The following is a 27,059-nucleotide window of genomic DNA, read 5'->3' on the forward strand; positions in this document are numbered from 1 at the left end:
TGTGATCAACTTGCATCTGACTTTTTGTCCAGACGACCACCCTTGGTCCATTTGTGCCAATTAAAGTCTCTTACAGACATGGTCCCAAATAGTGGCTAGTTATATCCAAGTTGCAAAATAAAGGTAATAAAAAATTTAAAAAACAAAAAATTGACTATTTCCTCTGCAGATGAGAGGATATGTATTGTTTTTCAGTCATTTAATCTCATTAAAAAATCAGCACATACTGATTTAATTTTCTTTTATGTATACAATTGGAGATGCCCAATTAGTCATTGAATTAAAATTATGCCTATTTTTCTAACTTAATTTTCATTTTCTTTTAATTCAAAGTTGACTTGTTTTTGTGCACACTGAATCCTAAAGACCTAAGGGAATTTGCTTGTCAAATCCATAAATCTTTGCTTAGTCTTTATTCCTGACATTAACTTTTGATACTAAAAGAATTTTAGTAATTCCCATAAGCTGAAAAATGCAATCCAATCTTGACCACAAATTTTCTGAATCAGGAAGCACATGCACTTTTGATTCAAATTTTTTTTTCTCCCCCGCCCCCTGAACAAAATGTTGCATTTCAATTCTCATTCTCTGCAACACAATTTTTACCCTGAAATGTTTTCAGTTTTAGCCAATCTGGGTCTCCAAAGGCTTCCTCTCCTCTAGAAATGACGCCTACGAAGGAAAACTCGTCTGATTTTTACCAACAATTTCCAAAGGTAAGCAAGTCTTCTGGGTATAATCTCATTGGAAACTTTCACTTTCATTAAATAACTTTTTTTCCATATTTGATTATTTTCTGATCAACCAGTTTTATTTATAAGGCAAAATGGACGCGCAAGATTTTGCATGTCCAAGGGCTTTTTCGGAAGGGGGGGTACTAGGTCTTAGAACTGTTTATATACCCCCTAGATAATATCTAGGATTTGCGAATGCACGTCGCATCTAGAGTGATTTACATTGACTTTTACACAATTCTTGCTATTTTGGCCCCTCATGTTCATTCAGCTTTTTCGTATAAAAGCAAAACTGATGTGAAACTAAGGTGCGGTTCTCTATGGGCTGGGAGCGCCCAGAAGGCAATGAGCATTTAGTCAATGTTGGTCAAAATCGTCATATCGGACAATTGCTCTCATTTGGACACTTCCCTAATAAAGAGCTGGTTTTCCCCAACACGCTGGGGAAACAAAACCAGACAGTTGAGTGTGTAAAAAAAAAAAAAAAAAAAAAAAAAAAAAAACCTACCCCCGCAGTTAAAATTAAGTGCAGAATTTAATTTCCTTTGACCTAATTAAAATAGCAGCGCACCTGCTGCTTGGGTGTTTATAAACGTTAAAATGAAATTCTTTTCAGTTACTTTCCTTTTGTGGGGGAGCAGTAAGTTATCAAGTTTTTCGCCTCAATGTTTTGGGTTCGATCCTACCTACCAAAATTTATTTTCCGATTTTTTTAAAATTTTAACATGGGAGGTATATCCACACACACACCCGGGCAACACCAGGCACCCACACACAGTGTGTGTGTGTGTGTGTGTGTGTGTGTGTGTGTGTGTGTGGTCGTCACCACTTATCAAGGCCCGGAAGTCACTCAGGGATAAGAGTTATTGCAAGTACAGTACGTTAGTGTGGGGATTTAATGAAGTGTTTACTTAAGAGGGCGGTTCATTAGGAATTTGTTTATGTTGGACTTCAAGACATCCAGGTTGTAGTCAGGTGGGAAGCAGGCAGACAGAACAGTTCCACAGGCGTGCAGTTCTAAGAAAGAAGCTTTGTTCATGGAATGTACGTTTTGATTTACACACAGATAAAGAGTGGGGAAAATTTTTGACAGTGGATTCGGCTAGATGGGTGTTTTTCATGAAAGATTGGAGTTCAGACGATCACCTGCCATGGAAATAATGATAAAAAAAGATAGGCTCGCAACGTCTCTTCTTTGGGAGATAGGTTGCAGGGAAGAGAAAACGGCATCACCCACTAAGCCACGAAGTCTATTTTGTACTCTGTCATGGCAGGATAGGCTGTTTTTAGCAGCTCCTGTCCAGATATGGCAACAGTATTCCATCCTTGGACATACTTGGCTCTTATATAGAGAATTGCATCAGTAGTGAGATATCTTCTTGCAACCTTGGCAACAGACTTGATGTACGTGTTCCATTTCAGATCAGGAGTAAAGGACAAACCCAGGAGCTTGTCAAAACATGGGGCTTCTCCTAGACGAGAGCCATCCATTTTAATTGATGCCAGATGAGGATCAGAGCGTTGATGATGTAAAGATAGGAGTTTGGTTTTAAATGCATTAAAGGTAACCAGCCATGTCTTCCCCACCTGAACCACGCGCTAGAGATCAGAGGAGAGAGAATCAGAACTTTGTCATTTACAGCCTTTGATGTGTTGCTATAGATGTCAACAAATGATTTCTGTGTTTAGGGAGATCATTAATGTAGATCAGGAAGAGAGTTGGGCCCAGGATTGACCCTTGAGGGACTCCAGCATTAATACTGCAGGCCTCTGATTTTTGTCCATCAACCACTATATCGGAGAGAAATGATTTAATGATTGAGAAAACATTTCCAGTTATATCGTAGCTGGAAGTCTTGTGCCATACATATGTTGAAGGCCTTTAATATGTCAAGAGCAATTGCCCTAGAAAGGAAGCCTTTGTAAAGAGATTCATTAATCCTATGAGATATAACCGTTAGCACATCTACGGTAGATCTTGCAGAACGGAAACCATATTGTGTGTCCCTAAGGTTATTTCTGTTGAGGTGATTGACTATTTCTCTATTTAATATGAATTCCAGCAACTTGCTCATAACACACAGGAGACTTATTGGTCTGTACTGAGGGAGATGACTTATCACCTGTATTCTTAAATACAGGGCATACTGATAAGGTTTTCCAGGGAGTTGGAAAGCACTTCTCCTTAAGGCAACGCTTGAACAGTTTCGTAAGTATGGGAGCAAGTTCTGGTTGTAACTTTTTTAACACTATAATTGGATGCCATCAGGGCCAGTTGCTTTACTGGAATCAAGGTTCTTGATTAGCTCGGCGATTTCATGCAGATATTTGTATGTTACCTAGTGTGTTCTGTGTTATAGGAGGAAATATGGGGAGTTGATGGCCTTCGTCGCATAGGGTAGAATTAGCTGCAAATTTCTTTGCAAATAGTTTGGCCTTGTCTGATGCTAAGATGACCTCTGATCCATTGATAATGGTTGGGTTAGAACGCACACTTCTGTTCAGGATCCTATTTGTTTGCCAGAACTTGTGGGAACCAAGCCACTGATCAGCTACTTTGGATTTAACAGACTGGGCATGTAGCTCTTTGCATTTTTTTTATTACTCTTTTACAGTGGTTGCTAGCAGTCCTGAAAGCAGCTTTAATCTCAGTGCATCTATTACGTTGGTAGTTATGGAAAAAGTGATTGCTGTGCGCGATAGCAGCAGCACATTCTGGGGAGAACCATGGCTGGCTATTAGGTTTTTGTTGGAATTTTATATGGTATGAATTGGTCTATGCCTACAATTAACCATTCGGTCGGATCTGATACTATAGAGGACACATCCTTTTTAAATATGGAATGCAGAGGTAGATAGATATGAATGTACGGAAGCTATCCCAGTCAGCCATAGAGTATCGGTATACAGTACGGTGAAGGTGTACGTCTGAGGACTTATTACATTTCATTTTTATCTTAACTGATACGACGGAGTGGTTAGAGGAGAATGAATGGAACATGAACATAGCTCAGGGGAAGTTAAGAGAAAAAGGTCTAGGAGGCTTGCATATTGACCGGTAGTATCGGGCACACGGGTGGGTTCGCGAACAATCTGAGTGAGGTCATAAGCAATGGCAAAATCATGACAAAACCTCCCCTCATCGTCTGTCTTATTTGAATGGGTCAGCCATTCCACGTTATTGATGTTGAAGTCACATGTCATGTGTTCACATTTTGTATGTCCGGCAAAGGCTTTTGGGGGGGGCAGTTTTCTGTGGGGTTACTTTTTAGAACTTTTTATATACTCTATCTTTGTAATATCTAGGATTTGCGAACGCGCGTTGTGTCTAGATTTATTTACATCAACTTTTATAAAATTCTTGCTATTCGGCTCCCTTGTGCATGTTCAGATTAGTTTCACTTTTATACGAAAAAGCTGAAGTGAAGGCAGTTGTTCCCGGCTTTTGTGCCAGGAACGCCAAGAAAGCACCCCCGCTAGTTATGCATTTATCTTGAACAAATGCTTAATATTTAGATCAAGATCTTTCCAGTCTATTTGCTGCCAAAAAAAAAAATTTAAACCAACCTGGTCATAGTTCTCATACTTCCTGTCAGACTACCCGCCTTCCTTGAATCTGTTATGCCACTCAAACACTGATGTTCAATTCATATATGATCAAAAAGCAGTCTGAAGCATTCCATATGTTTCTATGCCATTCTTTTCAAGTTTAAAACAATTTTATTGTAGAGTATATTCCAATTTCTGATGTAGCTGTTCATTTGAACCTGAAATCATAAAAATTGGTCAGTCATCTTGGTGTATGTATAGCAATAACATCTCTTTCAAGAGTCTACAACAATTTCTAATATTGTACAAAAAGTCTGGACACATATTTAAGGCACCTCGTATGTATGAACAAATACTTAATATTTGGATCAAGATCTTTCCAGTCTATTTACTATTAAAACTTCAACTTGGTATTATTACTAGCTCATGCTTTCATGTGCGGATCATAACTGCTTGCACATCATTCTCTGCGATTGTTCGAGGCGTTTGTTCTCTGCGATTGTTCGAGGCGTTTGTTCTCTGCGATTGTTCGAGGCGTTTGTTCTCTGCGATTGTTCGAGGCGTTTGTTCTCTGCGATTGTTCGAGGCGTTTGTTCTCTGCGATTGTTCGAGGCGTTTGTTCTCTGCGATTGTTCGAGGCGTTTGTTCTCTGCGATTGTTCGAGGCGTTTGTTCTCTGCGATTGTTCGAGGCGTTTGTTCTCTGCGATTGTTCGAGGCGTTTGTTTGAAGAGAGCATTTAAGAAATATATTAAATTATTTAATGTAGGCAGCGCTTTTTTTTTTTTTTTTTTTTTTTTTTTTTTTTTTTTCTTCTTGGTTCTTATGTACTTTTTGTATCTCTGTCTTTACTTGTTTTTGTTTTTCCTCACTCACCTGCCCCTATTCCAAATTCATAAGTGAACCGCCATCAATTTTTTTGTACCAATTGTCATTAACAATGTGAGTTTAACCTATTTTAAACAGATATAAATTATGCACAGTAAAATTAAATTAAAACCTTTTTTTTTTTTACTTCAAATTTTAAATCGAGTTTTTTTTTTTTTTTTTTTTTTTTTTTTTTCTCGATTACTAAATTTAAAGTTCTAATAAATTTGAAGATTTTCAAACCTTTTCATATTTTTATTTGATTAAATTTGAAATAACAAGACATATTCCCAAATGTTTCTAAATTCTATATACTTTGGCCTGACAGCTTACCCTGGGAGTTCAGAGACAGTCCAACTCCATGACTAGCTCATCTGTTCACTCTTCTCACTAACTCTATGTGCATATGAATCAAACTTTAACTCTGACGACAGAGGTCAATCTTATTGCTGATCCCGACATTCCAAACTAGTCTCTTCATGATATAAAATTCCATTTATGACTCAAAAGAATTGTGGAATCATTAGCTAAAATTCCAAGTTAAAATTCCCAATACTTTTAAGTTGAAAAAAAACATCTAAACTTTGAAACCATAATCGTTCATGATTACATTCCTGTGTTTTCTGGGAACCAACAATATAACGCATGCTAACAAAATCTTTTACCTTTTTCTCCTTTATAATTTGCCACATTTGTTTAGAATTCTTTTAGTCAAATTAGTTCAGCCTTCTGCCACTTTACACATTAGGAATTTGACCTGTACTAATTTAGTATATTACTTTGACATCTTGCGCGACAAAGGTGTTAACAATTGGTTCTAAAGTGACTTGCAGATTGAAGATTCCATCCTTTCTACAGCTGATAACATAACTTGCCTTGCCATATCTGGTGAAACAAATCGTAAAAATCTAGATTCTGAAACTGTTTTAGTTCCATCTATTATATAAAGGGTAGCTGAAAATGATGGAAATAAGAGCCAAAATAATTCCTTTACATATTGTAAATCCATAATTTTTATACTTATTTCTTGAACCATTTAAGAGAATGAAATTTTCATATTGATACAAATATCAAACATTGTTTTTTAATTTCTTTTTTTTCCCCTCCATCAGACTTCTGAGGGAACAGTAACTACACAATGGATCTTGGACCAACTGAGTCTTTCATGCCCAGATTTAAACGTCTCTTATGTAAGTATTTGACCAGTATTGAATATTCAGCAGACCTGAAGAAACTGTTTCCCCCTTCTCCCTGCTCCATTTTTGTTTGTTTTTAATTTTTTTCAGTGGCTTATTTAATGTGCACTAGTATACCAGATTATCATGAAAAAAATGTCGATTTAAATATTTATAGGGGGTGCTGTTTCCAATGCATCTTTTCTAAAATCAATTGCCCATTTTAGAACCACTTGATATTTTTATGCCAAATTTTGCAAATTTAGCCTTAAAGTAGTTTGACCTTTTTGGAATGTTTTAAAAAAACAAAATTTAAAAAGGTTAAATACGTGAAAAAGACGGTGGGGTAGGGGGGACAAAATTCATCAGGTCCACCAAATATTCTAATTTTCATTAAAACTTTGAAGGAAAGTCTTTTTTACATTAACAATATGCAATAAAAAACAAATGCTACAGATTTTGTAAATACAATTTTTTAAATTTCTTTAAAACCTATGTAAATCACTAAAAGACTAACGAGATAACTAAGATGAGTGAAACTAGTTTGGTTAGTTGCCAGTAAGTAAATAATGGTGAAACTTTTTAAGGGGGCAAATAAACTGTCCGTGATTACTAAGCGTGTACAATTGTAAAGTCCATGAATAATTTTTCGCCTTGGTCAATAACCAACAGTCCACTTTACTTGAATCACTACTTATCAAGGCTTGAAGACCACTCCAGTTACAGGTCAATGAATGTAAAGTGGTAATGTAGTAATTATTAATGGTATAAATTGGGTAGAATTCGATTTGAGGACGGCCCAACAAGAACTTGTGTACATTAAATTTGAAGGCTACCATTTTGTATTTAACTGGGAAGGAGGCCAGCAGAACAGTGTTCCTTAGACAGGCAGTTATGAGAAAGCTTTGTTCATGGAATCTGTTTAGATTTAGGCACAGACTACATTAAAAATGTAGTTATATCTTTGATTATACTGGTTCAATAGACAATACACTGTTTAATCTATGCATGCAGATAATGGACGTATCCCCCCCCCATGAAACAAATGAAAAAATTCTATATCTTTTTCCTGAAGAGTTATCAAGGTATTGATATATATATATATATATATATATATATATAATTTTTTTTTTTTTACATGGAGTTCACTTATCAATGGCCACTCAGGGATAAGGGTTATTGTGTGTACAGTAATCAAAGGGATAGTGTAGCAATAGTAGTGGAGAAATTGTGAGGTGTCATTACTTGGGGGGGGGTCATCAGGAATTTGTTTGTGTTGGACTTGAAGACATCCAGGTTGAAGTCGGGAGGGAAACAGGTAAGCGGAACAGTTCCACAGGCGTGCAGTTCTAAGAAAGAAGCTTTGTTCATGGTATCTACGTTTTGATTTAGGCACAGATAGGGAGTGGGGAAAATTATTGACGGTGGTTTCAGCTAGTCGGGTGTTTTTTGAAAAAGATTGGCGAGGGGGGGGACCATTAGAATGGAGCTCAGACGAGCACCTGCCATGGAAATAACGATAGAACAATGACAGGCTCGCTACGTCTTTTCTGTGGGAAAGAGGTTGCAGGGTAGAGAAAAGGGCATTCCCCACCAAGCCACGGAGTCTATTTTGTACTCTGTCAAGGCAAGATAGGCTGTTTTTAGCAGCCCCCGCCCAGATGTGGCAGCAGTACTCCATCTTTGGACGTACTTGGCTCTTATATAGATAGAGAATTGCATCATTAGTGAGATATCTTCTGGAGCGGTAGAAGGATCCCACCATTTTCCCAGCAACCTTGGCTACAAACTTGATGTATGTCTTCCATTTAAGATCAGGTGTAAAGGTCAAACCCAGGAGCTTATCAAAACCTGGGGCCTCCCTTAGACGAGAGCCATCCATTTCAATTGATGCCAGATGGGGATCAGAGCGTTTATGATGTAGAGATAGGAGCTTGGTCTTAGATGCATTAAAGGTAACCAGCCACCTCTTTCCCCACTGTACCACGCGCTCAAGATCAGAGGAGAGTGAATCAGAGAACATCATTTACGGCCTTTGATGTGTTGCCATAGATGGTCATATCATCAGCATAGATGTCAACGAAAGATTTTAGTATGTGTTTTGGGAGATCATTGATGTAGATCAGGAAAAGAGTTAGGCCCAGTATGGACCCCTGAGGGACTCCAGCATTAATACTGTGGGCCTCTGATTTCTGCCCATCAACCACTACTCTTATGAGCCTATCTGAGAGAAATGACTTAATGATAGAGAAAACATATGCACTTAAACAACAAAACTAAACAAAAATTTGATTTTTGAATGAAACCTCAAATAAATTCATGAAAAATATGGTAATTAAAAAAAAAAAAAAAAAAAAAATCCCAATAAGCTGGGAGGGGGGCAGATTTTGAACAATTGTTCTCGAGTATTTATTTTATTCAAGAAAAGGTACTTATGCACTTATTGAACCATGCTGGAATGACATTTAGAAAGCCATTCTTAACATAGGGACGGGAGGGTGTAGTGTACCTATTCTGTACTTTCACGTAACAATTTAATAAAAACAGGTATCGTAAAACTTTAATGAAACTTGAAAGTACTATTTAAAAATAGCATGGATCAATAGCGCACTAGCACCAAATAACATTTCACTGTTTCGATCTACGACATTCCATGAGAGGTACGTACATGCTAAAGCTTTTTGTTCATTTTTGTTTATCGCCACAAGTGCTAATTTTGACTTTCACCAATTTTCCTTTAAAAAACAATTAGAAACTCTTCAAACATTGGGCGAGGCACTTAAACCATTAAAAAAAAAAAATAACAGTGCATTAACACATAATTTTGTTTTGCTTTCATTTTGTTTGTTAAATCTAGCCAAGAAAAAATAAAAATAACAAGAATACAAAATCAATAAGAAAAGGGTATCATAAAACTTTAAAATAATTAAAAATAGTGCAGAATTTATTTTAGTTAACTGGGGAAGTTACCGAAAAGTAACCCTTTTGAATGAAGATGGATATAAACAATATTTTTAAAATTATTTTTTTGTTTTTACTTATATATATATATATATATATATATATATATATATTGTTTTTATGTATATATATAAACAAAACATTTTAGAAAATTTTTTAAATAAAAATCGATTATAAAGAATTAAATTTTTTTTTTTTTTTTTTATAAAAACGGTATAGAACTTTTCATGATGTACAAAAATTTTATTAGCTACCTTAAAGGTAATCTTTATCTTAAGTTTCGAAATTTCTTTGAATTTTTTCCTTTAATTCTTTGAATTAAAAATTTTTTACTTTTAGCTTAACTTGCTTTTATATTTCACCATTTCGTTTTTCGTTTCGCTTCTCTGCATTAAAACCCGACCTTGTCTAACTCTGCCTTCGTGAGGAGGGAAGTAATGACAGCTGAAAAACGTGTTTCGACCACCATAAAAGCATTACATTTAAACTCTGAAGAATTTCCGGCATGCGCCCTTGTTGTCGCAAGTTAACTAGTCACTATTTGTTTCAAGCTTTAAAGAAAAAAAAGCGCTTTAAAATAGTAAAAACACTAAAGCTTTTTTCGTTTTGGAAGGGAGGTTTCAGGCACCCCTATTATCTCAAAGAACCAGCTATGTAAACACTTTGCAATATTTTTCAATAATTATTAAAGAAAAAAAAAAAATTTTTTTACAATCAATTTTTATTTAAAATTCAGAAATTATTTTCTGAAATTTTTTTTTTTTTTTTTTTTTTTTTTAAGTAAAATTAAGAAATTAATTTTAAAAATATTTATATCCATCTTCATTCAAAAGGGTTGCTTTTCGGAAGCTTCACAGACTAACCTAAATTTTCCGAATGTCAGAACGAGGCTCATCTGCAGGACCTACTTATCTCAGCTTAACCTAAAAAACAAAAACAAAAAAAAAATTGAAACTTGAATTTATTAAAAAATAAATTCCAAAGTTTCAATTTTTTTTTTTTTTTTTTTTTTTTCTTACTTCGAATCTGTAAAACAAACCGGTCTTATTTTTAACTGAGGATATCTAAATAATATAATAATTAGGCAGTTCGTTAAAGAATTTCATTGTGATGCATTTTGTAAATTTTTACCTTATTTCCACCTTAACATTTTTCTTTAAAATGACTACATTTTAAGGTTTTCGGGAAATGAAGATGAATATCGCGTTTTAATTTTCCACAAGTAGTTTTCCGGATATTAAGCAATGTCATTTCTTGCGTTACTGCTGGTGGCCATCTTGGTACACACGTTTGCGCATAGTTTCTCGGGGTTGCATTTGCGTGTTCACGCATACCTAGGTGGCCACCAGCGATAACATAAGAAATAACATTGCTTAATATCTGGAAAACTACTTATTTGCAGAAAATTTAAATGCGATATTCATTTTTAGCATACCCGTAGCATAAAAGTAATTTCAAATGTTAAGGTGGAAACAAGGTAGAAATTTACCATTTTATTTCTTTATTTACATTGACTCTTCAGTAAAAGAGGATAGAAATGACAAAAATTGCCATCAACTGGTGAATATATAATTGTTGCTTATCAGTATTCCTGGTACTGTGAAAGTTATACCGAGGATTAATGTAGAGATTCTTAGATTTATTTCTGAGATTAATTCATATCTACTCCATTTTTTTTTTTTTTTTAGTAGTAGTAGTAAATACTGGCCATGAATGATCTTTATGCATTCAATGGCTACTCAAGATTAAGTTCTCCTTTGGCGAGGAGGCAGGAAAATGCCTATTCTCAAAGCTATATTTAAATACCACTATAGTACTTAGTTTTGTTCATGACTAGACACCTACTGTATGATACGCCCGTTTTAAAAAAAATTGAAATTTATAATTCATGGCTCATGGTAAGATGCATCAGATTTGACTGCATAATCAGAAAGCACATAATTTTACATAAGAGTACCAAGTTTCATGAGAATAGCTTGAAAAGTAAATAAATGGTGACGAAATTACCGAATTTCTTGAAATGTTGAGGTCCGTAATTTAGTCTACTTTTTCTAAAGAAAAATGTCCAAAAAAGCCTAAATTTTGGCACTTAAAATTTTCATAACTTTTGAAGTACTGATGGTATTTGCATAATTCAAATGGGTTTAACCATCTTTTACATAACTCTTTTCATGCACGTTGATAAAATAACAATTAATCTAAAGAAATCAACTTGTAATGCTAGTGACATGTTTGGCTATATATATTAGGCCATGATTGTCAGTATACTACACTGAAGGCTTAAGTCAATTTTGGATTTAAATGTTTCATTTATTTAAAAAAAAATTTGTATCATGTTATTTGGTTTTTGATTGTCATATTTTTCATTTGCTGATGTAACTTCATTACATTTAATGTTGAAGTTTTTGTGGCAAAATTCTGACTTCTCTTTCAGGACCACAATGAAGTTTGTACAGTTTCAAAAGTAAAAGAAGTTTTTGAAGATTTAAAAAACCTTCTTTCCTCCAAGAAAGACTCTGTAATTATGCTTTTTGTCATTTTAATTTCTAAAACATAACTTTCATTGATGCTTCTAGGGGTAAAATTGCTGAAATTGTTTGCACTTTTCTCAGTAACCGCTTTAATTTTTGAAATTTTGCACAAACATTAGTCATGGGAAGGTAAATTTTTCACCTGTGGGGGAGGACCCTGCATGCTTGGCTTGTTTTCACTAAAATCTTTTAGTTACAACTTATGTAAAGTATGGATCACCTACATGTTAAGACAAAGTGGTCCTTGTTCATATTGAATCTTGCCATGGAGATTTTTAGGGATTATTCACTATTGTGATGGTCATGAAACTTTTTCTTCATGATTTGTATATAGCCCAAAAGCTTGAGTTCTAGATAGCTAGGAGGCGAAATGTTAGGGTTCAAGTAGTCATGAAATTTTCCTGTTAATTGGCTCACAAAATGAGGAAATTAACAGCATTTCCTTCATTATTTTTGGTTCCCTGACAAAGGAGATTGGACCTAGTAATTCACTCCCGTTCGTTTGTTTGCACTTTTCTCAATAACTATGCCTTGGATTTTAAATTTTGCACAAACATTAGAAATCAGTAAATTTTTCGCTTGTGTAGGGAAATCCTACATGCTCAGCTTTTTCTGGCATAAAAATTATCTTTACATGTCACAAGACTTGTATTGGGCAATATTTCAAATTGTTCCTTCTGGCTTTTTTTCAGTCTACTTTATTGATCATCAAAAATTTCTAGCAAGTGTTAACTAAATTAATGTAGGTGTTCTAATGCTATCAGTGCCTGGGATGTCTCTTTAGATAATGACGATACCTTCCCATCTTGACTTAAACTCTTTGAACTGTGTAAATGGAAGATCAAGTAACTTTAAAAATGGTTCTATTTCTAAATTGCTATGTTCAGCCTTTAGTTATGAGTTGCCAGTGATAATTTTGAAATATAGAAAATATACAAGCATATAATATTCCTGCATTAACTACTTTCAATTATAAATTGAATATGTACAGGATAGAAGGATAAAATTGTCAGCATAAAGAAAGCAACACTACAGCTTTATTTTAAAACTTATTGAAAAGAAATTCAGGTAAATTTATTCTGTAGTAGAGCTGACATCTAATCAATGCAGCCGCCCTCAGCCTCAATCACCACCTCTATACAGGTCCAGAACTGAGAACATGCCTTTTCCACAAGTGCCAGCGAAAGCTCGACAAATACTCGGATGGCAACAATCAGGCTGGATTTGGTGTTGTAGGGGGTCATGTTGACGTTCTCGCTGTATGACCAAACGAAGTAGTCCAGCAGGTTCAGGGAGTGGGGTCAGTGAGATAGGTTTAAAGTCATAGCACTCCTTCTGAAGCCAAGCCTGGATCTCCGGACTTGTGGGCTGGCACTGTCCTGCTGCTACACCCAGGGTCTACCAGCAGCCACATGGTTTCACCAGGGGATCACTACACTCTTCAGCAAATCCAGTACACTTTGGTGTTGACTTTCAAACCGACTTCAAAGCTGTGAAGTGGCATGATGTGGCCTTCACTTGAACCCATACGAAAGACCATAACTATGGCCAAAAATTTCATTGAGCTGTGCCCTCAAGCGTTGAACTGTCCTGACTTGCATTTTGAGGGTGCTGACAATGGTCCTGTTGTCATAACTTGGATTGGTAGAGCATTTGTACAGCAGTGCATCTCTGATCTCTCTCATTGAATGTTGTCACTTTCAGACATGATAGAAGGCTCCTATTGCTCTTGGGATTTGATAAATCATCTGATAAATTGGTGGACAAGAACAGACAGCTTAGATGCATGTGAAAACTCAATCATTGATTACGTCTCCTTATGTTCTCTAGAAAAACCTGGCTTCGTTTGTCACTTATCAGTAAAATACTGCAACTTTGTTTTTCGTAAATAAAAATAATCCACTGAATCTATTTGAGTTTTGAAATATAAAATTTATTGTTGGGACTATTGGTAATTTAAAAAAATTGGTAGTTTTTCGGGATATCAGAAAGTTTGCCTATTTTCTAATGCCAAAATACTTTTTATTCGATTTTGTGTAAAAGATTTCACTGCTAGTAGTAATGAAATATTTCTTTAAATTACCAGTAAAATTAAAATCTATAGCTCACCCACCCCTACAGGTATGTTTTTACGTTTGAGAAAATATCTACACACTTGACATGGGTTTTTACAGTAATCGGCGAGAGGGAGGATAACTTTAGTTAAATATTTGATCTGTAAAGATAAGGAATCTGGAATTTAGTACAGAATCGTTAATTGTATTGGAATCTGGGATAATATTGGAATCGTTCCATCACTAATAAAATCTTTATTCCGTAACAAGTAGGTACAATATAAACTTTTCGTTTATCGCTATGAATGCCATCGGAACAAGCACAATTTTTTTAAAATCAAGCAGTATTGTGTATTTTTTTTCTCCATAGTTTGTAATTATTAAACATAAATTCTAATATTTCCAATTGAATTTCCTATTTGTATAATGCTCTTGATTTTCTCTTTTCAGGAAAAGAACATAGTTTCTCTTTTTCGAGAAAACAGATCTGTGATGCAAATGATCAAAAAACAAGCCAGAGAATTGGAAGATAAATACAACCATCTGCATTGGAAATCCTTTTGTTCAAATAGAATTACTGAGGTATTAATGTTTTTGACGTTCTGCTAATCTATCTAAATTAGCTGTGGAAGAGGAAGTAACCTGCTTTTTCTTGGTTTGTGCATCTGTTCCATTTTTTTTTTTTTTTTTTTTTTTTTTTTCAAAACTATTGGACTGATCTGGTTAAAATTTTATGCACCTTTATAAGGTGCAATGAACTAAGTATTATAGTATCATTCAATACAGGATTAGTATTAATGCAAAAATAAACACAAATTAACCATAGTTAATCAATTTGGTATGAAGCACTGAGGTATAACTTCCTCTTTTTTATGGGCTAAAAATCCTAGTAACTTTTGTAATAATAAGCTGTTTTTTTTTGTTGTTTTTTTTTTCTCTTATAAAAGTGATCTGATATATCGGCTTAGATTAGGTGATTCTTAATGTGTATTTTTGAATTAATGTGTTCTTTTGACAGATCGTGAGTTGAATTCAAAAATATACTTGTTTAAAGATGTGTGAAAATAAAAACAATTACTAGATGCCTTCAATAAGTTTCTAGATATTTTTCCTATAGGCATTTAAAATTGTAGACTCTTAAAAAAAAAAATAGTGTTATTGTTATTTCGTATGAGATGACTGACCAATTTGTTTTGGAGTCAAAAAGGACAGCTACAGCAGGAATTGGACTACTCTACTAAAGCCTGATTGTATTTTTTAAATTCATTCATGACATCTAGACATGACACTTTAAAAACAATATCCAATAAAATTGTTTTTAAACTTGGAAAAATATTGTAAGAAATTTTTCCCACATGCCCAATTTCCTCCCTGCAGATAGCAAATGAAATTCCACAAACAAAGCCATACCTTTAAAACAAATTTTATTCACAATGTATATGAAATGAACATTCTTTGGTCACGGTAAGTCCTTTGCAAAACAGTGGCTGAATTTGCTATCCATATGCATGGAGCCTTTAGTTTGATTCCTGTGGGAATGTTGGGGATAGGACGGTCTGCAGTGTTAGACGATCCCGTCCCCATGTTGTGTAATGGTGGATGTATTTAATGGTAGAGGAATTGAAAAGACAGAAGGTCGCATAATGAAGACGAAAATATGCCGTTATATATCAACGAAACAAATGCAATTTTATTGCATAAATATACAGGAAAGAGTGATAGGAAGATGAGTAACGTTACTTGCGGTTGACTGGCTAGTCAGGAACGCGGTGGTGGCTCATGGCTCCACCGGAGCAGTGTTTGTCACATCTTGACTGGTCGAGCATTCAGCGGAAAAGAGGGTGAAATATGAGAAACAGGAAGTGACATAGCTAGGTCGCTCTTCTGAGTTAAAGGGCGAGAGTTTTCAACTCCCACAATACTCCCTTCCTTGTTAGCTGGAAGCCAGAGAAAAGAAAATTGGAGAAAAAGCATGCATATATGTTTGCGTGTGTGTCCACTGTATAGAGAACGAGATTTTTTTATTTATTAAGTAGAAGGATGTAAAGATAGTTGCGATGTTAAAGGATATCAGGAAAAAACGTGTGCAAACTTGTATAACTGTGGAATGGTCACAGGAATGACGTTATGAGTTTGAGTGCAAGTGTTGCGGTCATAGACTGTATTGCCACAGTCTATGAAGCGTGCGCAAGGGTCAGCACGATGGGTTGAAGTTGGTTCGCGTTGGTCACAAGTGGGTCTGCGAGGAAATTTGTCCATCTGTAGAGAGTGGTGTCAACGTTGTTCAGGTACTCGGGTATACTCAGTGGGTCGGTATGGTCTGAACGTCCAGGATGAGTGTATCAGTGTGCATGATGCAACTTGCTCATGTTAGCTGGAGAACTTCGGTGAGGTGAGGTGAATCGTTGTGAAATCCAAGAGTGTACAGTGTTTGAACATTTTTGTGTTGGTTGTCGCGTTTGTTGCTAAAAAAGGTTGATATCCTGTGAGGTGTTGCTGGAAAGGGTTGATATGCCGTGGAGAGGCTTGATGCGCGTAACATGACGCTGGAGAGGCTTGTCGCTTTTTCCTTTCCATAATTGTGGAAAACTGGAGTTGAAATAGCGTGAGAATTGCTATTTGAGTTTTGCAGTGAGCTTGTTGCCACACATTCTCCATGATGAAATTGAAAGCTGAAATATTTTTTTTATATTAGCACATGGCAAAAAAAATATTTCGATCAAGTGAAGGTTTAAAGTGTTGATACGTAGGTAAAACGCGTGTGACGGAATGTTTTGAGACTTCGTCGTCCACAGCAAAATTCATATATAAAATCTGGCGTTGAAAATACGTGGAAAACACGTTGAAATTGCTAATGAAGTTGTTAGGAACCTCGTTCAAATAAGGAAGTAATTTTCGTTCGTTGTAGAAGTGGATGCATGTTGCTGGAGTTACGTCTGTGCTATGTGACGTTCGTTCGTTTCAGGTGCTCGTTACATGTGCGTAATCGTGTCTCTTTGTGCAAAGTGTTTCTCGGCTGAGGTAAACAAGAACTGGTCCTCGGAAAAGTTTTGTTGAACAAACTGATTATTAAGAATGAAGGCAAAAGGAAAATTTGACCTTTCAGGTTCTCGAGGTCATATTTTGCTTCGATTATGACGGAGAACAGAATAAAAAAGTTTGAGTTAAATGACGCGAAAAGAACGTCTAAGAATATTTCAGGGAGCGCGTTATATTCAGGACGTCATTAAAATTATTTTCTCGATCGGATTATAACAGAAATGTGCATCGTTTGCAAGAAAAATCGAAATGTTCGTGAAAATAGTAGTCCGTTGGTATCGTCGAAATTTTAAGACCTCGTTGTTCAAAAATACGCTTCGTTATAAAAAATGAAGAAAATAATGTCTATTTTTTTAAGTGCGTGAATGTAGATAAAACTTATCGTTCTTTTTATTATTATTTAGGCTGCGACGAAAAAAGATTTATTTTTTAAAGGTGATTTGTTTAGATTTATCTGTCCACGAGTAGTAAGAAAAAAAGATGGCGGACGATAGATAATTGACGCACGTGTGTTTAGACATAAAATTGAAAATGCAACGAAAAAGTTTTTTGTGTTTTTTTTTGTTTTGATTTTTCTTTCTTTTTTGAGTATATTTCGCTGATTATTTAACAATATAACGGCATATTACATTTACGACAGAGCGTGTTTAAAATGTTTTCGGAACGTTGATTGTTAAGCTTTTATGAGAATGTTCGTTAAGTCGCCATTTTGAAAAAGATCACGTCAGGGTCACCAATCTGTTCGGGACAGGACCGTCTGCAGTGTTAGACGATCCCGTCCCCATGTTGTGAAATGGTGGATGTATTTAATGGTAGAGGAATTGAAAAGACAAAAGGTCGCATAATGAAGACGAAAATACGCCGTTATATATCAACGAAACAAATGCAATTTTATTGCATAAATATACAGGAAAGAGTGATAGGAAGATGAGTAACGTTACTTGCGGTTGACTGGCTAGTCAGGAACGCGGTGGTGGCTCATGGCTCCACTGGAGCGGTGTTTGTCACATCTTGACTGGTCGAGCGTTCAGCGGAAAAGAGGGTGAAATATGAGAAACAGGAAGTGACGTAGCTAGGTCGCTCTTCTGAGTTAAAGGGCGAGAGTTTTCAACTCCCACAAATGTTAGTTCAGGTTTCCTTTTAGAATGATCCATGTTGTACATGGTGAACACGGTGTGAATGTTGGCACCTAATGTCATATTTTGGGACCTCGTGGTCTCTGGAAGAAATCGGAATAAATTCCTATAATCAAATATCATACCGAACACAGAATATTCTCATTGGGTTGAATAAGTTCAGCATTAAGTTGTCTCTGTATTTAGAGAAATGTCCTTTGTTCACCCACTGTTTGGTGTCCAAGAAGGTAAAATCCTGGCACTCTAGACAGAGCGCCGCTGTTGTGAGTCTGCTGGTTCCTGTGTTCATTCTCAGACTGTAAAAAATAATACATGAATACAAATTGGCGCCAAGACAAGATTTGGTGCATTCAAATTAAACCAATGACAGACCGGCTTACAAAGCATGTAGGCAGCCAAAAACAATATAGCGGTTGTACATGGAAAATTTCTCACAATATCACAGAAACGTATGGAATGCTTCAGACTGCTTTTGGACGATCTTGCATAAATTCCTAAGCATTCTTCAAGAAAGATAGGGAGTCTGAAGGATGAAAGGTGTGGGAAGTCGTCACAGAGTTGATTGGCCAAATAATTTCATGGATCAGGATCGTGTGTCTATAGACAATAAGTGTAGTTTGATGTCAGTGTGAGATCTGTACACTATTATTCACAAGGAACTAACATGCTGATTTGTAGTTTGTCCCAAGGGTGCTCAGAAGATCAGAAAGGCACAGGCATCCAGAAAGTTCCTCACCTTTATAGTCCAGACCTTGCTCTTTGACTTTTGGTTATTTCCTAAGCTCAAGGAAAATCTTAGAAGCTGTTATGAGACAATTGAGATGAAAGAGGCAGTGATGAGTCATTGACACGCTTGCACAAGAGGACTTTCATGGGGCTTTCCAGAAGTTGTTGGAACGGTACAAGTGCTTTGTAGCCAGAGGAGATTGCTTTGACGGGGACTAGTGCCAGGTGTACTGTCAATAAAAATGCCCATATAAAAAGTTTGGAAACTTATTGAAGGCACTTTGTGGTGTGTGTGTGTGTGTGTGTGTATATATATATATATATATATATATAATTTCTTTGTTACTGAAAGTTTAGATGAGACAAGATTAGATTAGGACCGTTTTAGATACACATGTCAAGTTCTCTTCAGCCAATATCATCTATTTTATAACCGGAAGTGGAAATATATACATCACGAGTTCACGCAAAACTCTCATTTTGCGACCCCCCCCCCCAACCCCTTTATCGGATGGTGATGATTTTAACTTCAAAATTAAATTATATTAAATTAAAAATCTAATTTCAATTAATAATTAAGTGCCTTTAATATTAAAGTCAAAATGAATTTAAAATTTTAAAACCTAAAAATTTAAAATTAAAAAATTTAACATTCTGTTCACATTTTGGCTATCTTGGAATACACTGCTTCCTAGCATCATACAAGACTAACTCTTCTAACTTTTACGTACCATTTGGACTGTCTCCTCTGGAACTCCCCTCTTTCCAACTAACTTGTTTGTAAATCAAAACTAATCCTTTGTGCTTACGTCATTCGACTACACAAAGACCTAACGGATAACTTCTGGCCAAATTTATTGTTTATATCTAGGTTTCAATATCTGTTTATGTATTCTACATTCAAAAACTTATAAATATTTGTCCTTGTAACATAATCTAATTTTCATACCAATAATCATAATGTTCTTTCATAACTTATAAATGTCAGGTTTTACTAAATATGTATGACTAAAAAATGTTGTACGATCATTGTACGACTAAATTGCCACTGCTGCTGATTAAAGAAACTCTAACATGACAATCGACTAGGTCAGTTAGCATAAAATATCATAAAACAATCTTGTAATAAACAAAACTAATTCAGAAGTTTCAAAAGGTTATTTGTGGCAAATATCTTCAAGCCCATACCTAAAAAGATATTTACTAAAACTCACAATTTTGATTAAGTATATTCTCTTATATGAGTGATCGAAGTCCGTCAGTGCAAAAATGTTATTAAAATAGACAATAATACGACTTCGTCACAGTCTCGATTATTTTTGGCAATTTCTTAGATTGAAACTTTTTCTACCCAGTAATCCACTTTTTTTTTAATCTTTGTAAAATAAACAATTTTATTTCTTTATTATTGATTGAAATAAAAACCAAACAAATTTAGTCGGTCACAACTTTCAACCAAGTTTTTTTTTTTTTTTTTTTTTTTTTTTTTTTTCCTTCTGAAATTAAATTTTACAAAGTGACCTTTTTAAAAATTTGAATTTTGCAACACAATAGCAATGTAACAAGTAGAATCTCTGAAGACTGAAACAATGTCTCCAAATCCCATGTGCCCCTTTTGGAGGAACTAGTTTTCCCCACATTTAAAATATCAGTGTCTAACTGCTCTCATGAGGTGGCAAGTAAATAACTATTTTTTTAAAAATGAGCATTTCAGCCCGGTGTTGCCCGGGTGTTTGGAGGTGTATGTTGAGCAAAAGAAAAAAAAAAGTGGTAGTAGGAAGGCAGGCTCTAACCCGTACCGTGAAGGAGGAAAAGAACTGGAAAAAACCTGACGTCTTGCTGTTACGACCACTGTCAAACCGGAAGTGATGTAGCTTTAAATTAAAGCTAGACAATCGAAAAGAGGGGATGACTTTCGAAAATATCGGTGAAAAAAACGACCCCTTCCTGTAGAAAAGTGCCCAGTTGAGCGAAGAAATTAATGTTTTTAGCCAATTTTTCAGTATTTGTCATCAGAACAGTTCGAGTTTCAAAACAATACTGATCTTGTGAAAATCCATCGCCTCTGTCGAAAGTTTTAGGCAGACATGCAAACATACATACATTTATATATTGGTAGCTCAAATTTTCGACCCAAAACAATTAAAAAGCTTGCCCTATCTATGAATACCCTTTATGTAAAATTTCAAATGTTTAGACCAGAAATTGTCTGAGTAATTTGGTAGACTGCAGAGGTCAAAATTTTTTTAACTTTCACCCCTATTATGACCCCCTTAATGTTTGTTTGGGGCTCAAATCAAGTTATTAAGTTAGATCCATGTTCAAAGAACCTATATATAAAGTGTTTAGACCCAAAATTGTCGGAGGAGTTTAATAGTTCTCAAGTCAAATTGTTAAACTTTGACCCCTTAACAGCCAAATTTCTGACCGAAAACTGATCAAATATTTTCCCAAATCTCAGTACCCTGTATATCAAATTTCGAGTCTGTAGACTTAAAATTGACAAAGTTATTGTGTAGGGAAATGTACACATACAGACACACAGATACAGACACTTGCGTAAAGTTCAGTTTTATAATGCGACTCAGATTTATTTCTCAAAAAAAAAAAATTCAATATGCACCATTGTCCAATCTGCAAAGGATGTTTATTCCGAAAGTCATGGGGAGGTTGAAAATAAGAAAATGCCTTTCGAAATTATTGCCCCCCCCCCCAACCTCCCTATGTTAAGAACAGCTTTCGGAATAAACACCTTTTGCAGGTTGAACAAACCAAAAAAAATCATTTATTAAAGTTTTCTCAAACATTTCTTAGTTATATTATCGACTACTGCTAGTTTTTTTTTTTTTTTTTTACTTGCATTTAAAATTCCCCTAAGTTAAAAGAAAAATATTTGATTACTTTTTAAATTTAAATAGTAAATGTTATTTTTTTATAACAAGGGTTTTTTGGTTTTTGTTTTTTCTTTCAAGTTCATAAAAATTTGAGTTTATTTTTGACATCTTTTGAGGTTTTGCCAAAATGAAACTATTTTGTATATATTTAATAGTTAATTATTGCTAAACATCAATAATAGTAACAACCACCACCCGTAATATTAATATTAAATCACCGTAATATTGAAAAAAAAAATTGGAAATACGATTATATGAATCTAAATATATTTGCCAAAAATAACCTTGATTGAAATTTGAGTAATTTTATTTTATTAATAAAACAGATTTTTACAATATTTTGCGCAAACAAATACAGTAGCTCATCTGTAAGAGTTGCTTTAACAGCAGCAGGAGCAAATAATCATACAATTTAGTCATACAATTTTAGTAAACCCCTTATGTACGATCAAAATTTAGAACAACTAAATTGTCTAATTCGGCTGTGGCTGATTAAGCAACTTTATGCGTTTCTATGACAAACAGTAGGAGCAATCAGTCATACAATGATCGGGAATAATTTGGTCGTACATATTTAGTAAAACCGTATGAACATCTAACCTGTAATAATAATAGCAATACACATGAAAAAATTTGAATGGCTTAAGATATTTCAATAATGGCATACATAGTCTGATGAGCCAAGAATGTTTAAATTTTTTAAATCCGATTAAGAGTAAGGAACTTATGACTATTTTTGTGCCTCACACGTTTGGATACTTTCCCTTTAAGACCATATACATTTAACATTTTTTACATTACATTTTCAGTAAAAATGTTATCTGTTAAAACAAAAGATAAAGCAATGAAATTTGCTATATAAGTGTATTTTTGTGCAAGGAATCAGAATATGCTATTGAAAATCTCCAGAAATTAATGGTTTTCAAATAATCTGCGGTAAATGTGCATATGAATGTGACAATTCCTTAAAAATGGCATATATCAATTAAAAGAAGTTAAAACTCAGTTGAATTGTAATACATTTTATGTACAAAAACTGAAATCTAAATCTATGACTGTTCAAAGATGAACTTTATGCAATATTTCTTTAGTATTGCGGATTAATATCCTCTGTTATCCTCCCTCCCCTCTTCCATCTGATCAGTTCTCCAAAATATGTAACTCTATGTAAGCAATTCCGTGTGAACGCCTTGAAAAGCTTTGATAAAGATAAACAAAAATTACTTTACAATTGAATATAAAATGACTGCCTATTTTGAGCCATTCTAGCATTTTAGGGCAGTTAACTTTTTCTATGGAAGAGAAATCCTGTGCATTTCCCCCCCCCCTCGAAAGATGATTGTAGTTTTAAGTCTGTGCACTTATGGGGTGGTTGCCACTCTGACTTTGCATTGATGAGAAGGCTAAGGGAAATTATGTGAACATCCTTAAGAATTAATAGAAACAGAAACACTTTTCGAATTTAGGTTGGGGGGTTGGTTTTGCATAATTTAATGTAAAATAATTCACCATTTCAAGATGATTCTAGTGTTTTAGGATAGTTGACCAATTTATTTTTTATGGTAGATAAATCCTGTGCATTTTTCATTGAGGGTTTATTTTTTATGCTTATCTGTAGCTCACTGAGGAATTTTGTCTAGTGGGAGTTTACCACTTGGACATAGCGTTGTTAAGTCTAAAGTGTGGACATGAAAGTAAGACAAATTTTGAACGTTGGCTCTCTACGTAAGAGGGCTCATTTGTGTTTGGCGTGCAGGGCAGTAATTGATCCAAAGGAAGAAACACTGCCATTATGGTGAGTCTGTCTTATGGGAAGCACGATCTCATAGCTGCAAGTATTGGTGAAAGGTGAATTTGACCGTATGCAAATCGGTTGGCATTTGCTGGCATAAAGGTGACAGGAGACCACTTGGCATATGGTGTGTAGCAAACTACCAGGTGGTGTTATTGAGTGCAAAGATCAGTGGAGTTCTGAGGCGATTATTTCTGTTACAAACTAACAAATTTGAGTAAATTTTTGTCCTTCGTTTTTCTTTACGGAAACCCAGACTTTGAGGTGTTGTCTTCACCGGAAACTGTCCTTACCAAGAACTGAAACTATTCATATCTAACAAAGTGGTTCCATTGAACTGTTCAGAACTCAATGTGTGTTGAAATTAAATTGTTTTCAGCAACCTGTCTTGGAGATGAGTCTCTCTTTCAGAAATAGGCAGTGCCAGGCCAACCTGTTCCTTTCCTATTTGTCCCTGATTTTACGTTACATAAAGGTCTTAGGCAGAGGATTGGTACTCTTACCTAGGATTCAGGGAGGTTTTTTGAAAGCGTTTGACACATATTTACAGTTAGTGGTTCATAATTGTTGGCTCTTAAAAGTAATTTGATGTTCAAAATCTAAGGCATAACATTTTTAAATATATAAACTTATGTAAATGAAGGATGTGAAACTTTACAAGAATTACACTAAAACTTTATTTAAAACAAGTGATGTCACTAACAGAAAACGTGACCTTCGGAAAAGTATCAAGTATTTTTTGCCCACCTATTTAAATATCAAAATACTTTTGCTAAAACTGACGTTGTTCACAAATTTTGAAAATATTTGATTTTTATTTTCAACTACATTTCATGCCTTTTTTTTCTACATTGAAACATTTCATTAAACTTTCCAGTTTAAGACGTTTTTATTTCTTAACTTCACTAGAAACTGAACATATTGATTTTACGCTTTTATTTGATAATTTGGTAGATCAGTTTTCATTCGATAATAATCTGCTGAAAACATTGTAAAAAGACAAAAATAAAAATAGGGAGATACTGCTCATACACATGAACCAAAATGAATCATATTTCACATTTTCGGTTATTCAAAGCAAAACTATTTTTAATGGCGAATTTAACAAATGCACACAAATTATACATTTAGAAAGCTTATTTTCTTTTTTAAACCTTAAAAAAAACTTTTTAAAAAATTGTTTTTTAATTTAAAAAAAAAAAAAGACCAAAAATATCAAATTGCAAGTTGAACCAAGTTGATAATGCCAGACTGGTTGGGATTCCTTTAATTATATATTCTGATAACCAAATAGCTCTATTAAAAAAAAAAAAAGTAGCTCAAAATAAACATGTAAGGACTTTTTTTTTATACTCATATTTTCCATTTTTTTTAATTTTTAAATTACATTTTCACTCCAAACAAGGCACATTGCCACTTTGATGTAAGGGCTACTATCAGGGACATAAGCTATGGGGGTACTATGTGAGGAGTTGGACAGCAAGATGTTGGTTTACGTTACACTTTAACTTCTGCATGTCAGTACAGTTGGAAGCAGGAACCCAGAAGGGAATTCCGAGGAAGAAACTACTGGAGTAGAAGGCTCTTGAGATTTAGGGTTCTCAACTGAAGGGGTGGGATTTTGCTGCTTGTTGGGTTTGTCGGGGGTATTTATGTTGAGGAGGTGCAAGTGCTTGCAGTTCGTCGGAGCATTCACCATTAAAGTACTTGTAGAACAGGCAGACGGATGCTACATTTCATCGATGGGACAGGTTGAAGCTTAGATGACGGTTCAGGACCTATTAGGTTGGCGACTCTTTTGAACCTTGTCTCGGAGTGGGACTAGTAGCAGATGCACCAGCCCAAATATGACAATACTCCATACATGGGCGAATGGTGGCTTTTTAGAGGTACAGGATACTTTCGGACGTTAGTAGCTTTCTAGCACGATAGAGAAAACCTACCTTTTTTGCAGCGATCCTGGTAATGCTCTCAATGTAATTGTGGAAACTCCTGTTTCCTGTGAACGTTAGGCCGAGGAGTTTAAAAAATGTGCTTTCAGATAGTCTTTGGCCATTGCTATTGGTAGTAGAGATGGTTTCTTGTAGTTATTGAAGGAAACAAGTTTAGTCTTGGCAGCATTGAATGTGACCATCCACTTTTTGTTCCCATTCCACTACAGATTGGAGGTCATTCTCTAGTGTTTCTGCCATTTCTTTGGATATGTGCTCATTTGTTTTCCTGTTGTCTGTTACAGAGCGTGGTGTCATCAGCATATATACCCATCTCCATAGACAATTTTGTCAGGGAGGTCATTAATGAATATTAGGAATAGAGGCCCAAGGATAGACCCCTGAGGCACTCCCGCATTTATATCGTATTGTATAAATGTACGGCAATCGAGGACAACCTAGATTTTTCTAAGGATTTAATTATGTTAAGTATTCTTCCAGTGATACCGTATGATCTGATTTTCCTGAGAAGATCTTCGTGCCATACCCTGTCAAAAGCCTTAGATATATCTAGAACTACCGCTTTACCCTCCTTTGTCAAGTGAATGGTATATACGCTCGGAGATTACAGTTAGAATGTCTGCTGTGGAACGGGCTTGTCTAAATCCATATTGTTGGTCGGTCAGAAGTTTAGCATCTGTAAGTTGGATTAGAGCTTGGTTAATTATGGACTCAAATATTTTGGCAAAAAGTGGGAGGAGGCTAATGGGGCGGTAATTGGCTGGGTCAGTTCTTTCGCCAGAATTCTTGAAAACTGGTACCACAGAAGCAGTTTTCCAGCAGGCAGGAAAGAAAGATTCATTAAGGCATTTGTTGTAAAGTTTGGAGAGGATTGGAGCTACTTCGGCGGAGCACTTTTTTTAATAGCACAGCCGGGATGAGATCGGGTCCACATGCTTTTGCAGTGTCAAGATTTTTTTTATAATGGCATGCACCTGAGAAGGGGTGATTTTCAGATCTTCAAGTGTGGCATCTGTCTGCAAAGGAAAGTCTGGGAGAGGGTGGTTAGCAGGGTCTAGTGTGGAGTTGGAGGAAAACCGACTGGCAAGCATGTTAGCCTTCGCGGTTGCTGAGCAAACAACTTCATGATTGTTGGATAGTGGGGGAATTGTTGATTGCCCATTATTTACTACACTGTGTAGATTTTCCAGAAGTCACGGGTTCCTAATTTCTGAGCTTTGATGTGTGTTTGGGTGGTTTCAGTAAATTCTCTCTTAGCTGTCGCTATTTCTTATATATTTTCTGGTTTCTATATACTTCTGTCTGTTTGAACTGGATTTATGTCGGTTAAATCTGTGATACGCGTGCTGCCTTTGCACGATGGCAGCTGCACATGTGGAAGTAAACCATTGGGGAGAGTGGGGCTTGTACGAGCCTTTCTAGTCTCGCACAAAAACACGCGTTCACATCTCAAGCCATTTTCCTTGTCATACACATACACACGCACAAACATACATGCGCACATACACACGTAGATATATTCACGTACATACACCCACATTCATGTGCATACACACATGATCATGTACGCACACATATGCGCATATGTACACACATGTGGGCAACGTCACTTCCCCTTTGAAGGAAATCCACACATGCACAAAAGACCACC

The 27,059-nt window shown here is 35.4% G+C and overlaps 1 protein-coding gene across 2 annotated transcripts in view; it reads left to right on the top strand.

Annotated features, from left to right (window-relative positions):
* The window catches only part of LOC145282558 (uncharacterized), a 98,932-nt gene that overhangs the window by 49,777 nt on the left and 22,096 nt on the right, over window positions 1–27,059 (top strand). For both annotated transcript variants that reach the window (XM_080138894.1, XM_080134483.1), the window contains 4 exons: window positions 623–716; window positions 6,261–6,338; window positions 11,719–11,802; window positions 14,320–14,451. In XM_080138894.1, coding sequence (XP_079995020.1) covers window positions 623–716; window positions 6,261–6,338; window positions 11,719–11,802; window positions 14,320–14,451 — 388 coding nt within the window. The remainder of the gene's footprint in view (window positions 1–622; window positions 717–6,260; window positions 6,339–11,718; window positions 11,803–14,319; window positions 14,452–27,059) is intronic.

The sequence above is a fragment of the Euprymna scolopes genome, chromosome 1 (assembly GCF_053919585.1).
Source record: "Euprymna scolopes isolate OS-2025 chromosome 1, ASM5391958v1, whole genome shotgun sequence".
Lineage (NCBI taxonomy): Eukaryota > Metazoa > Mollusca > Cephalopoda > Sepiida > Sepiolidae > Euprymna > Euprymna scolopes.